The 14,888-nt window shown below is 47.0% G+C and overlaps 1 protein-coding gene across 3 annotated transcripts in view; it reads left to right on the forward strand.

Moving 5' to 3' along the window:
- slc23a2 (solute carrier family 23 member 2) overlaps positions 1-10,602 on the forward strand; it is a gene marked incomplete at both ends in the record, with an annotated part of 33,574 nt that extends 22,972 nt beyond the window's left edge. For all 3 annotated transcript variants that reach the window (XM_080852104.1, XM_080852105.1, XM_080852103.1), the window contains 9 exons: positions 118-185; positions 2,629-2,810; positions 3,239-3,359; positions 4,479-4,635; positions 4,963-5,110; positions 5,552-5,657; positions 6,767-7,034; positions 8,828-8,923; positions 10,349-10,602. In XM_080852104.1, the coding sequence (XP_080708230.1) occupies positions 118-185; positions 2,629-2,810; positions 3,239-3,359; positions 4,479-4,635; positions 4,963-5,110; positions 5,552-5,657; positions 6,767-7,034; positions 8,828-8,923; positions 10,349-10,602 (1,400 nt within the window). The remainder of the gene's footprint in view (positions 1-117; positions 186-2,628; positions 2,811-3,238; positions 3,360-4,478; positions 4,636-4,962; positions 5,111-5,551; positions 5,658-6,766; positions 7,035-8,827; positions 8,924-10,348) is intronic.
- Positions 10,603-14,888: the final 4,286 nt, after the last annotated feature.

Genomic DNA, 14,888 nt, shown 5'->3' on the forward strand with positions numbered 1-14,888 from the left:
TGACACATGCCTTAGTTGTGTGAGTGTGTGTGTGTGTGTGTATGAGAGAGGGAGCGTGTCTTACTAAGGGTACCCCTTGTTCTTGATTTAATTACGTTTGTTTGTGCGTGACCACAGATATTCCAGCTGCCAACAGCACAGAGCTCCTTCACACAGAACACATCTGGCATCCACGGATACGAGAGGTAAGGAGTGTGTGTGTGTGTGTGTGTGTGGGGGGGGGGGGGGTGTGTGTGAAGCGGGGGTTGTTAGGATGGGGTGGAGAGGGGCAACAGGGTAGGGCGGGGTGAGTAGCAGGGTGCGGTGAGGGGTTTGTGGCTGATAATCTAATGCCAGAACTCTGTGACGTGTGTGAGTGCAGTGTTTGTTAAACATTGACCTCATGTGTTAGTCTAATTACAGTGCATGAAATGCCCTGTATTGTTATTCCTAGGCTTCTTCTTCTTCTTATTCTTGTTACCTTTTTCTGCGATTAATTCAGCTCGAACCGCTTAACTTAGAAACTTCGTTCAAACTTTGTCGCGTAGGTCTTGTAAAGGACACTTATGCTATGTATTTTTCACTTTTCTTAACTTTATACTTTTTAAAATATTAAAGAAAAACGAATATAAATTTCTCCCATTGACTTACATTGGGCCATTATGACATCATAATAGGGTCTTTAAACTGGCTTGCACCTGTGCTTCACTGGCACCTGCGCCAAATCCAAGGAACCTCTTCTCTCTGTCCCTCTCAATTTAACTGTAACTAGGAACATTAAGACACCTTCCATTCTCTACTTTTTTTCACTCCATCTCTCCATCTTTCTCTCTATCCCTCTCAGTCTACTTTCTCTCACACTCAATCTTTCTACTTCACTCCATTTTTATCTCCTTTTTTCAATATTTTCACTCTCTCTTTATCCAGGGCCACTCTTGTTCACTCTTCTTTCCTTCTTCCACTCTTCTTGCCTTTCTTCTTTCCTTCTTTCACTCTTCTTCCCTTCTTCACTCTTCTTTCCTTTCTTTTTTCCTTCTTCCACTCTTTCCTTCTTCCATTCTTCTTTCCTTCTTTTACTCTTCTGTCCTTTCTTCTTTCCTTCTTTCCTTTTTTCTTTCCTTCTTCCACTCTTCTTTCCTTTCTTCGTTCCTTCTTCTTTCTTTTCTTTCTTAACTTTTGCATTTCATGCACTGTTATTTCCTTCAGGAAATGCATTTTCTAGTTGGTTTGTATTATCAAGCCCACTTGGCAGATGAAACGGATCTGCATTGGATCCATGTGAGGTCTGGGCTCCATTGAGCCCAGTGTCCGTTGCTGAGGGTGTGAGGGTGTGTCCATTCAGAGACGTACACACACACTCACACACACACACACACACACACACACACACTCACATTCTCACACACACACACACACACACACACACACTCTGACCATGCCTCCTGCAGTCACAGCGGAGCACTGCCTCAGGGTTGGTCACAGGGTCACCGTGACTCAGCAGACTCAGGGTCAGGACCCAATCAGAATGAAGACAAGTTAGTCATTATGACAAACAGGATTGAGAGGAGACATGGATGAGAGGAAGAAGGAAGTGTAAAGAAGAATGGAGTTTGTTTTTGAAAGGATGTTTAGAGAGTTTGGCTCAAGGAATGATGAAAAGGAGAAGATATGGACGAGTCAGTCTCTGAAGAGAAGGATCAGAGAGAGGTTAGGAGAAGAAGTGTGCCTTTGATAAAAGCAAAGCTTAAGGAGCTGAGCTGAGAACAAGTTTATCTGGAGAGAGAAGAAAGAAGCGATCAAAGAGTCAAAGGTGGACAAGTTTGTCTTTAAGAAGAAAGAACGAATCAGAGAGACATTAGGTGAATGAGTTTGCCTTTAAAGTCATGATGGAATGTGTGCCAAGGTCTCTCTCTCCCTCTCTCTCCCTCTCTCTCTCCCTCTCCCTCTCTCTCCCTCTCTCTCCCTCTCTCCCTCCCTCTCCCTGGTGTTGTTTGCCTTGGGCAGGGAGCAGAGATGTCATTAACCTTTGATGATGCTGCGTAACGCTGTTTGATCAGTTGTCCAGCACACGCCGTGCCCCACAACTCACCCAGCTCAGACAGATCTAATAAGACAGGTCACGGGCACTTAGCACACGGGCATCGTACACATCCTCCTGTCTGCCCAGATCAAACCCAGACCTCTGCTCCTTTTACTAATGTACTCTCTCCCTCTATCTCACTCTCACTATCTCTCTCTTCTTCTCTCTCTATCTCCCTCTCTCTGTCTCTCTCTCCCTCCTACTCTGTCTTTCTTTTACTCTCTCTATCTCTTTCACGCTATCTAGCTTTCTCCCTCCCACTCCATCTCTCTCTTTCTCTCTCTCTCTCTGTCTATCTCCCTCTCTCTCTCCCTCCCACTCTATCTCTCTGTTTCTCTATCTCTATCTCTCCCTCCTTCAACTTCTCGGTCACTTTGTCCTCTCTCTCTTCCTCCTGATGTGTCCTTCACTACTTGTGTTCCCCCCCCCAACACACACACACACACACGCTCTCTCTTCATCTCTAAGTATTCTGGATCTGTGTATCCTGCATCCGTCCCTTTTTTACACACACTCAATCAATCTTACTCTTTCTCTTTGTACCCTCTCTCTCTCTCCTCCCCCCCCAGATCCAGGGAGCGATCATCGTGGCGTCTCTGATAGAGGTGTGCATCGGTTTCTTGGGCTTGCCGGGGGTGTTGCTGAAGTTCATCGGCCCCCTCACCATCACGCCCACCGTGGCCCTCATCGGCCTGTCCGGCTTCCAGGCCGCCGGGGAACGTGCCGGAAAACACTGGGGCATCGCCATGCTGTGAGTGTGTGTGTGTGTGTGTGTGTGTGTGTGTGTGTGTGTGTGTGTGTGTGTGTGTGTGTGTGTGTGTGTGTGTGTGTGTGTGTGTGTGTGTGTGTGTGTGTGTGTGTGTGTGTGTGTGTGTGTGTGTGTGTGTGTGTGTGTGTGTGTGTGTGTGTGTGTGTGTGTGTGTGTGTGTGTGTGAGAGAGTCTGTTTAGAGTGAAGATCAGCATCCAACATGGCTGTCAGGAACCCTGTCTTTACTGACTACTGTGTATCGTCTACAAAAGACTTTATGGATGCGCTTTTCCACTTCAGAGATTTGAATGGCCGGGATGTTTTAGATGTTGAAAGAAAGTGACTGTTTCTCTCTGTTCTTTCTCTCTCATTGGGTGGTTCCTGTGCTCATCTTTCTTTCTCTCTCTCATTGGTTGGTTCGGGTGCTCAGAACTATCTTCCTGGTGCTGCTGTTCTCCCAATACGCTCGTAACGTCCAGCTGCCACTGCCCGTCTACAAGGCCAAGAAGGGCTGGACCACTTATCGGCTGCAGCTCTTCAAAATGTTCCCTGTAAGCCCTGCAAACACACACACGTGCACGCACACACACACACACACTCTCTGACACGCGCACACACACACACACAAACACACACACACACACACACACACACACACACACACACACACACACACACACACACACACACACTATTTAAGGCTAAACACACACCCTCATCACCATCACACACTTTCACTTACTGACAGAAATGATCTGTTCATCCACAGTGGATTACTACTTTTACTAAATATGTTAACAACATTTGGTGTACTTGTGCAATGGTCACCTCTCGTGTGTTTCATACGTTTTGAGGGTGTGATAGGTAGATTAAATTAGCTAATTATATAATTATATAACCTGTTTTTGTGGAGGCAGGGTGTCAACTTGTGTGTTTTATAAGTTTTTCATAAGTGGTGTTGTGAACTTTTGTAATGGTCTCAACTTGTGTGTTTTATAAGATTTTCATAACTGTTGCTGTGGGCTTGTGTAATTTTCTCATCATGTGTGTTTCATAAGTTTTGAGGGTGTGAAAGCATTTTATGTTGCACAACTCACAACTCGCCGTTAATTAAGTTTGCTAATTATATGAAAAGAATGTTAAGAACCTGTTTTTCTAGAGGCAAACTGTCAGTGGAGCTGTACAGACCAACACACTCCTCCAGTTATATGACACACACCTTGTGTGATGGCTTCTGGCACAAGACAGCTGTCATTTAAAAAAAGTAGACTTTTACTGTACTGACCCTCTTCCACTTACTTTCTTACTTACCTACCCTCTCACCCCTTCCTTCCATTTCTACCCTCCCCCTGTACCCCCCCTTCTCTCACTCACTCTCACTCCCTCTCTTTCTCTCTCACCCTTTCTTTTCTCTTACCCCCCCTCTCTCCTTCTCCCTCTTTCTACCTCTCAACGTACTTCTCTCTCCTTTCTCCCTCTTTCTACCACTCCCTGTACTTCACTCTCTCCCTCTCCCCCCCCTCTCTCCTTTCTCCCTCTATCTACCACTCCCTGTACTTCTCTCTCTCCCTCCCCCCCCCTCTCTCTTACCCCTCCCCGTCCTTCTCTCTCCCCCTCTCTCCCTCCTTCCCCCATTTTTTCTGTATGTCTTCCATCCCTCCCTCCTTCAGATTATTATGGCCATCATGGTGTCGTGGTTCCTGTGTTTTATCTTCACCATCACAGACGTGTTTCCATCCGACAGTGACCAGTACGGTTTCTACGCCCGCACCGATGCCCGCCACGGAGTACTGGCAGCTGCACCCTGGTTCAAAGTACCCTACCCCTGTAAGTGTGTCTGTGTGTGTGTGTGTGTGTCTTTGTGTCTGTGTGTGTGTGTGTGTCTTTGTGTGTGTGTGTGTCTGTGTGTGTGTGTGTGTGTGTGTGTGTGTGTGTGTGTGTGTGTGTTAAAGAGGTACTGTATATGGTGGTTTGGAGTGTTTTTGTAACTGAGAGAACATCTGATGTTTTAAAAAAGCTTTGCCTTTATATGGTTTTTAGAAAAAGAAATGACGTGCATGTGTTTGTGTCCGTGTTCGTGTGTGTGTGTGTGTGTGTGTGTGTGTGTGTGTGTGTGTGTGTGTGTGTGTTTGTGTGCATGTGTTTTACCCATAGTTCAGTGGGGCTGGCCCACGGTGACTGTGGCGGGCGTGATCGGGATGATGAGTGCTGTGGTGGCCAGCATCATCGAGTCCATCGGAGATTACTATGCCTGTGCAAGACTGGCATGTGCTCCTCCACCGCCTATACATGCCATCAACAGGTACACACCCAAACACACACAGGCGTACATGTGCACAAACACCCTCTTGAACACGTGCATTTCTCTCTCTCACTCCCACTCCCACACACCCTCCCCTATCTCCCCCTACCGCTTTGTCTGTATGTTCATTTAGTCTTTGGGTAAGGAGAGATAAACCTGACCTTGCCTTTATCTCCCATTCACACTTCTTCTCCGTAGCTTAATCTTCCCTTTCTCAGTCTCTCTCTCTCTCTGCTCACCACCCACTCTCTGTTCTCTCTCTCTCTTTCTCTCTCTCTCTCTCGCTCTCTCTCTCTTTCTCTCTCTCCCTCTTTCTCTCGTAGGAGAATATTTATACCCTTTTGTCCTGTTTGTTTTCTGTGCACTCTACTTTCTTTCTTTTCTCTGTGGTGTTAAACTGGAACATGAACATGAACATTCAATGATGGGTTCTGTCTCCAGGGGGATCTTCATGGAAGGGTTTTCCTGTGTCGTGGATGGCGTGTTTGGCACGGGCAACGGTTCTACCTCCTCCAGCCCAAACATTGGAGTGTTGGGCCTCACTAAGGTAGGGTCACCCACAGGTCACTCACTGCTGCCCCCTGCTGGTGTGGAAGTCAAGCTACATGCTTATCCTGTCAGTGGTCTGATAGGGTTTGTGCTTTACATGTCCATTCCAGCCTAATAAGGCTCTTCAGTAGTGCTCTCCCATCAGGGATGGCTGTGCTGTTTGTCTTACTCGAGCTGCAGCATTTAAAAAAATCTCCTGTCTGACTGTGCGTCCCTGTGTCTGTCTGTCAGTTTATATGTTAAAGCTTGTTTCTGTGTTTTTCTTTCTTTGTGTCTGTTACTTTTCTTTTTTGTGTGTGTGTGTGTCTTGCGCACTTGGGTACATGGTTTCGGAGCCACTTCAATCTCTTTTTTTATTTTATTTTTCATTATTATCATTATTATTATTTTCTCCTATTTCTTTCTTTTGTTAATCAAATTTTGTTGAATACAAATAAAGTTGTCCTCCGAAGAGGGGGGGTGGTGGTGGGATAAAAAAATAAAACCTCCTGTAGGGCCATTAATGTGCTTAGAGGAGAAAGCAGAGTTAGCCAGGTTACACAACAGCTGGAGGGCACGCCGATTTAAGGTGTGAGACTGTGGGATGGAGGTTATGGAGCTCCCATCATCACTGGACAGGAAGACAAGACCCAGTAGAACCTGCTTTGTTTTGTTTTGTTTTGTTTTGTTTTGTTTTGTTTTGTTTTGTTTTGTTTTGTTTTTTTCTCCTTCCTTCCTTCCTTCCTCCTTCCTGACGAAACAAAGGGAGTGCGAAAGACACACACACACCTGATATCATCTTAGAGAACAGCATAAGTCTGTGCTTCAAATTCCACCTGGTTATATTACACACACACACACACACACACACACACACACACACAAACACAGACAGACTGTGTGTGTGTGTGTGTGTGTGTGTGTGTGTGTGTGTGTGTGTGTGTGTGTGTGTGTGTGTGTGTGTGTTGTTGTTGGGCATACCGTGAGACATGAAGCCAAGTTGTCTGTGTATGTTGTTTTTATGTGAGTGTGTACACCTGAGGCTTATACTTGGAATGGTGTGTGAAAATCTAATATTTGTGTGTGTGTGTGTGTGTGTGTGTGTGTGTGTTATTGTGTGTTTCGTAGGTGGGCAGCAGGCGTGTTATCCAGTACGGTGCGGCCATCATGCTCCTGCTGGGCCTGGTGGGGAAGTTCAGCGCGCTGTTCGCCTCTCTGCCTGACCCCGTGCTGGGGGCGCTGTTCTGCACCCTCTTCGGCATGATCACCGCCGTCGGCCTCTCCAACCTGCAGTTCGTCGACCTCAACTCCTCCAGGAACCTCTTCGTCCTCGGCTTCTCCATCTTCTTCGGCCTGGTCCTGCCCAGCTACCTCAAAACCAACCCCCTGGTCACCGGTACGCACTCAGCACCCAACACCTAACCACACATCACGCCACATCATGCCACCCCACATCACGTTAGATCATGTCATATTACATCTGACCGAGGCTTGTCCTGCACTCAGCAGACATCGGTTAGATTTATTATAATTTTTTGTAATCATTTTTTTAAAGATTCGTTTTTGGGCTTTTTATGCCTTTAATTGACAGAGCAGTGAAGATTGTGACAGGAAATGAGAGGGAGAAGGGGTGGGGAGTGGACAGGAGAAATGGCATCGGGCCGGATTCGAACCCGTGACCTCCTTGAGCTTCAAGCCCGAATGTGGTCGGGGGTACTGTTTGAGCCTCAGTGCCCCCCATCAGGTGGATTTATTAATTTACCTGACGCTTTTATCCAAAGTGCTGTCTGCACGGGAGCATTGTTCTCAAACTCTCTGAAATAAGCTGTAGGGGAAGTGAATTACATAACTCGTAACGTTTTAACCAGTTCACCATCACCCATTCAGTTCTTAAGTTTTGTTTTTAACCCATATATATCACTCCGTGCTGTTCGCCTCTCTAAGTCCCTTCTTCTGTTCTTAACACTCTGTTTGTCCCCATATACCCACTCTTTCTCTCTCTCTGACATTCTCTCTATACCTTTCCTCTCTCCCTCTCTCTCTCTCTCTCTCTCTCTGACATTCTCTCTATACCTTTCCTCTCTCCCTCTCTCTCTCTCTCTCTGACATTCTCTCTATACCTTTCCTCTCTCCCTCTCTCTCTCTCTCTCTCTCTGACATTCTTTCTAACCCTCCCACACTCCCTCTCCCTCTCCCTCTCTCTGAGTGTATGTGGGCGCAGCACTGTAAGTGGTAGCCGTCTGTGGCAGATACTTCAAACTTTTCTAAATCTAAATTGTGTGTGTGTGTGTGTGTGTGTGTTTTCTGGCGCACTTTAGATGCATTTGGTTTTAGCCCTGGCTCCAGGGCCACGATTGAGGCTATGTTTAGGGACATTGAAATCAATGGTGGTGTGAGTGCTCCCTTTAAAGTGTGTAGAGAGGTTAGGCAAGGGTGTGCCATGTCAGGGATGCTGTACTCCTTGGCCATAGAGCCACTGCTCTACACACTACAGGGTGAATTAAAAAAGGCTTAACCCTTTCCTAATTGAAGTAGTTGCTTCTATCTGTGTGCATATGCTGATGATTTAATTATGTTTGTAACTAGAAATAATGACATTGGCAAAACTGGAGCATTTTGTACAAGATGTTTCTCATCAGCAAAACTAAACTGTAAAACAAGTTAAGCTTTATTAGTAGGAGAATGGACTGGGCAGCCTCCTAATCTACCTGGTGGGTTGGTCTGGAAAAGAGATGGCATCAAATATCTTGGAGTGTTCATGTTTGTTTGTTTTTTTGTTTGTTTGTTTTATAATTGGGAAGGCATTGTTGACCAGGTTAAATTTCTCTCTCTCGGGGGGGACTGCCAATAAGCCCCCCATTTTATGGGCTACAATGCCCGCAGGGACACAGGTCAAATTGGGCCTGCTGTCATTTCCCGATCCTCTCCCCGCCTCTTCACTCCTCCTCACTTCCTGTCCAATGTACTTCACTGTCCTATCCAAATAAAGGCTAAAAAAGCCCATAAATAAGTCTTAAAAAAATATATATATATATATATATATATATATATATATATTCTCACTCTCTCTACTGGCACCGCTCTTGTCCGCCTGTCTGCTGAGATCAAACCCAGACCTCTACTCCTTTTACTAATGTGCTCTGTCTTACTCTCTCCCTCTTTCTATCTCCCTCTCTCTCTCTCCCTCAGGTATAAGTGAGATTGACCAGGTGTTGAACGTGCTTCTGACCACGGCCATGTTCGTTGGGGGCTCTGTGGCCTTCATCCTCGACAACACTATTCCAGGTGAGTCATTAAAACAGGCACTCAAGTCAACAAAACACACGACACAATACAACCCCATGCATTCACACAAACACACACACACACACACACACACACACACACACACACACACACAGAAGCAAACTAGAACTGATTTTCATTTGAAAGAGTGTGAGCATGTCAGGATGTTGTTCCCTGTAATCAAGTTAATTCTCCAGGAGTGTGCTCAGCACTGTGTGTGAAAAGTCACTGAAAGGGCACTTTGCCTGGGGCAGAGGCTGTCTGTCTTCTTGTCTTTCTGCCTGCCTGCCTGTCTGCCTGTCTGTCTGCCTGTCTGCCTGTCTGTCTGTCTGTCTGCCTGTCTGCCTGTCTGTGTGTCTGTCTGTCTGTCTGTCTGTGTGTCCTGGCTCTTTTCTGCTTCTTGCCTGCTGTTCTAAATCAGGGAGATGCACGTGTGTGTTTATGCAGATTCACCTGCTCTGTGTTGAACTTCTGTTCTCTGTCGGCCCACTCCTCCTCCTTACCTCCTACACACACTCTCTCTCTTTCTCTCATTCTCTCTCTCTCTCACTCTCATTCTCTCTCTCTCTCTCTTTCGTGCTCTGTCTCCCTCTCTCGTCCTCTTTTTCTCGCTCTTGCTTGTTCCGTCACTCTCTCTCATTCTCTCTCTCTCTTTCTCTCTCTCTTTCGTGCTCTGTCTCCCTCTCTCGTCTCTCTCTTGCTTGTTCCGTCACTCTCACTTTTTCTCTCTCTCTGTCTCACTTGTAATGTCACTCTCTCTCTCACACACACTCTCACCCTCACACATGCATGTGTTTTTTCCTCCACCTACGCCTATCCAAATTCCACCCACTAACCATGCACACATCTCACAATGTGCACACACACACACACACACACACACACACACACTTCTGTCGCTGTCACACTCCTATCTCCTCTAATCTGACTCACTCACTCATATTGTTTCCCACAGCTCCCCTCAACCTGACATCTCTCCATTTCTTCTCCATCTCTCCATTTCTTTTCCATCTCTCCATTTCTTCTCCATCTCTCCATTTCTTTTCCATCTCTCCATTTCTTTTCCATCTCTCCATTTCTTTTCCATCTCTCCATTTCTTCTCCATCTCTCCATTTCTTTTCCATCTCTCCATTTCTTTTCCATCTCTCCATTTCTTCTCCATTTCTTTTCCATCTCTCCATTTCTTTTCCATCTCTCCATTTCTTTTCCATCTCTCCATTTCTTTTCCATCTCTCCATTTCTTCTCCATCCCTGCCTTTCTTTCTCTCTGTCTTCAACCCTTATAAAACCCTTATTTTTCTAGATGTATTATGTCCTCAATACCTCATCGATGAATTGCCAGCTCATTTGTGTTGTTTTGTCTATTGAAATTGAGCCTGTTAAACACTAACTCACACACACACACACACACCCCTCGCCCCCAGGTACCTTGGAGGAGCGTGGGATCCGTAAGCTGAAGCGTGGTGTGGGTCCGAGCGCGGCTGAGGTGGAGGGGATGCAGTCCTATGACCTCCCGATCGGCATGGACTTCCTGCGCCGGCACAAGGTCTTCCAGTACCTGCCCATCAGCCCCACGTTCGCGGGCTACCAGTGGGGGGCGCTGCGGTCCCGCTGCAGGGGAAGAGGCCCCCGCGAGGAGGCCGTAGCCACGGCAGCGGCAGACGAGAGCGGCGTATAGCGGGCGGGGAGATGCGGGAGTGGTGACACCCTTCACCCCCGCGTCAACATCATGGAACATTCCCCCCAACCCTAATTGCTCTCTTTATTTATGTAACACCTGTGCCCTTTTGCCCCTTTCCACACACACACACACACACACACACACACACACACACACACACACACACACAAACAAGAACACACAAGACCGCCGTCAAGTGCTTCAGTCCTGCTGTCAGTCTGAAAGGACCTGTGTGTAGCACTGAGCAGCTGCTGTAAGCAAAAAAACTCAACGGCACACTTTTTTGGACCTTTTCTGTTGCTGTAGTATTGTCTCCTCTGTGTTTACCCCAGTCGAAAAGAGATGGGACTTTGTTGCAGGGGGAACCTTTTTTCTGATTGCACCGCTGTCATTGTGTGACTCTGTGGCATCACCTGTTGCTATGCTAGCATGTTAGCACTCCCTCCAAGGACCTTATGCAGGCCTCAAAGCCCCCGTCGCCCTGTCCGCCTCTGCCTCTCCTCAGAGCTGTGGTCTGGTCAGTCCCTCTCTCAGTGGACCCCCCCCCCCCCCCCCCCCCCCCGTTCCGTGCTGCACCAGACTCCACACGCTCCGTCTGAGACTGAGGAGTCGACAAACTCCAAACTCACCACACACCTTCAGTTACTTCTCTCACTCTCTCTCTCTCTCTCTCTCTCTCTCTCTCTCTCTCTCTCTCTCTCTCTCTCTCTCTATATATATATATATACTGTATATATATATCTTCCGTCTATCTATCTATCTATCTATCTATCTATCTCGGACAGAACTGTGAGCTCAGTGCCCAATAATCTAACTCCAAACTCACCACACACCCTCCCTCAGTTAACGCTCTCTCTCTCTCTCTGTATCTCTCTCTCTGTATCTCTCTCTCTCTCTCTCTCTCTCTCTCTCTCTCTCTCTCTCTCAAACGGAACTGTGAGCAGAGCAGCGGCATGGATCCAGATCTGGGCCTGACCTCCAGCAGCTCATGTCCACAACAACACTTGATTTGGATCGTCTCCATGGCAATGCTGCAGGGGGTGTGATGGGATGTTCATGTGGGTGTGTGTGTGTGCAATGGATAGAGAACCCCGTCACAGCCAAAAGTTTCAAAGCCGTATCCACCTGACCCTACCAAAAAACTGTTATACAGATAAGACATCAGATAATTCACTTTTCAGTCCAAGATCCCTCTCTATACAACAATAATTGTCTGGTGTGTGCACTGAATTATGGGAAATGTAGTTAAGATGGGGACATACAATAGAAGGAGTTTGGTGAAAAGTCAGACAAATACTAATGAAAAATGCATGTACAGCACCAACGCGCTTACTTCCTCACTCACTCACACGCACTTACACACACACACACACACACACACTACGCAAAGCACAGAAACTCACACTAACCCAACCACACAAACACGTAGAGCTTAAATGCATGCTCCTGGACAGACGCTCCAGCTAATGCAAGTGGCTTGTGGATAGATAATGACCTTAGTAATGCACAGTGATTCGTGATAGTTTTGCACTACCTGTGAATGCAAGAGCCCATGCATAGAGTGACATGCTTAGCGCCCTTCTCCCTGGTAGTGTTGTTATGGTCCTATGACTCCCCCCACCTCCCCAACATATGTCTTCCCAATGTGAAGGCCAAAGGGGCCAAAGCCCTACACACATCTGCTGGGACTCAAGAGAGGACTCCCTTTTTAAGGGAGTGTCTCAATCTTCATCATTGGAACAATCACGCCCGCTCATGACAATGCTGATCACTTGTGCTGGATTGAACCTAGTTCTCTTGGTTTGAGAGTGACGCCAGACCGTGTTGCACGGTGTTGGTGTGAGGTTACCAGGAAAGACACTAGCGCCTCAGGTGTTGGCGTGTGGTTAGCTGGAGAGACGCTAGGTGCTAGACACTAGGGCTTCAGGTGTTGTTGGTGTGTGGTTAGCAGGAGAGACACTAGCGCTTCAGGTGTTGGTTCGTGGTTAGCAGGAGAGACACTAGCACTTCAGGTTTTGGTGTGAGGTTAGCATGAAAGACACTAGCGCTTCAGGTGTTGGTTCGTGGTTAGCAGGAGAGACACTAGCACTTCAGGTTTTGGTGTGAGGTTAGCATGAGAGACACTAGCGCTTCAGGTGTTGGTTCGTGGTTAGCAGGAGAGACACTAGCACTTCAGGTTTTGGTGTGAGGTTAGCATGAGAGACACTAGCGCTTCAGGTGTTGGCATGTGGTTAGCAGGAGAGACACTAGCGCTTCAGGTGTTGGCATGTGGTTAGCAGGAGAGACGCTAGGTGCTAGACACTCGGGCTTCAGGTGTTGGCGTGTGGTAAGATAAAGAGGGCAGAGCTCCGAAGTGGTAGGGAAGGACGGATCCCAGATAATCAGTGTGATGCTGCGGACATGCTGAGATCACGGCTTCCTGTAGGTCAAACTGGGCTTTCCTGTGCGTCTATGAGGCAAACATGTGGTCTCTCTCCCATTGTACTGTTAACTCCAACTGAATCCAGACGTTACACCAGTCCCCAGCATGCATGTGTAATACCCTGCAGGAGATGACTCTTCTGGCTCTGGATGCAGATGTGGTCCTGACCGGGTTTCAGACCTGGGATGGTAACATGGCAACCCCAGAGCTATCTGCCCTACAAATTAAAATGGAAGGTGCGAGACTTGATTATAGAGAGCAGGGATATCCTCGAGAGAATAAAACTCCTGTCTTGGTTAAAAGCAGGGGGCATGCAGGGGCTCGTGCATTGGCCTCACTACAAACAGCCCACTTGGTTGTAAAGCCATTTGATGTCATTGATTATTAATCAGTATTATTACTGTCATGGCTGTCCATGGTCATTCAGTTGGCTCTCATAACTCCTTTAGTAGGGGTCGATAGTGAGGGGTGATTTGAGGCCTAGTCATCTCCGTTACATTCTTTCTTTTTCCAGTCTCTCTTTCCCTCCATCTCTCCATGTCTCTGTCCCCATGTTGGGGGAAGGGGCTTCACTGACGAGGCCTTTGCGACGTAGTTGACATTGTAATCGTGACCAAATGCCTAACAGCAGTGACGTCAGGGCCTGTTGTGGCCCCAAGTCAAAGGTGAACACATGTTGTTGTTTTTTGTTTTTATTTATTTATTTATGTTTTAGATTGTAAATGTGAATGTTTGTCAGCGCTTACATGCTGCATATTCAGGAGGTTTTTTTTGGAGAAACGCCTCCAGGAGTGTGATGCTGTTTAGGACTGTGTGTCATTATGGACTGGACCTATCAAGACAAACATTTGTACTGTCTGAATAGTGAAAAACAGCTGCTCTAACAAACAGGCATTCCAAGAATAGCTTAAAACTGAATGGGAAAACACCAGTGGACGATGACACCAGCTGTATCTGTTACAGCGCCTATAGCAACTTTTACCACAAGGGGGCAGCGACGTCCTTCAATACTGCTGGAAGCTGATGCACCTGTTCAAGTCCAATATGTGTGCAGCAATGAATATCATGCAAGTTCAAAGTGTCTTTATTGCAAGAACCACGTGAACGATTTAGTTTTTTTATTATTTGATTTTTTTTTTTTTTACGTTGGCAAAGGAAGAGATGTTGTGGCAGTATTTTGGACCTGAAAATCCACTGTTGGTTGTGCAGCCCAACTCTGAACTGAGCTGACACCAGATTGCCTCCATGCAGCCCACAGGCCTGGGCGCGCTGGTAGCTGTGCAGTGGCGCTGGGTGCCTTGCCTACACACAGCTAACGCATGGCAGACGTGCAGCGAAAGCCTTTAGGCTCAGTGTTTGTTTGTTTTTTTGTTTGTTTGTTTGTTTACGCTTTTGGTTTTGCTTCTTGTCTTGTGAGGGGGGTGGGAATGGGGGCGGGAAACACGGCAGGCACTTTGAATAGACACCTCTGTTGAGGGAGGTCCTTGGGTCATGCACAGAGAGAGAGAGAGGGAGGGATGAACTAGAGGTGTGGCAAGGCCCCCTTGCGAAATACGCACTAATGCAATGTCCCTGCAACTCTCGTTTTCTCGTGAATGCAACTCTGTAAAGTACGGTGTACCCATGTTTCCAGTGCCAATAAATCCTCCCACCAAACACACACACACACACACTCTCTTTCTCTCTCTTTCTCTTTCTTTCCTACACACTTCCCATCCCTTTACCTCGCCCTCCATGATTAGACTAATGCCCACATCCTATCTTCGTCAACCTGTTTGTATTTCTCTCTTTCTTACTCTGTTATTGGAAGTGTTGATGTTGATATCACTAGATGCAGAATTGTAATTGTGACAGGCCTGCC

The sequence above is a fragment of the Sprattus sprattus genome (assembly GCF_963457725.1).
Source record: "Sprattus sprattus genome assembly, chromosome: 15".
Classification (NCBI taxonomy): Eukaryota; Metazoa; Chordata; class Actinopteri; order Clupeiformes; family Clupeidae; genus Sprattus; species Sprattus sprattus.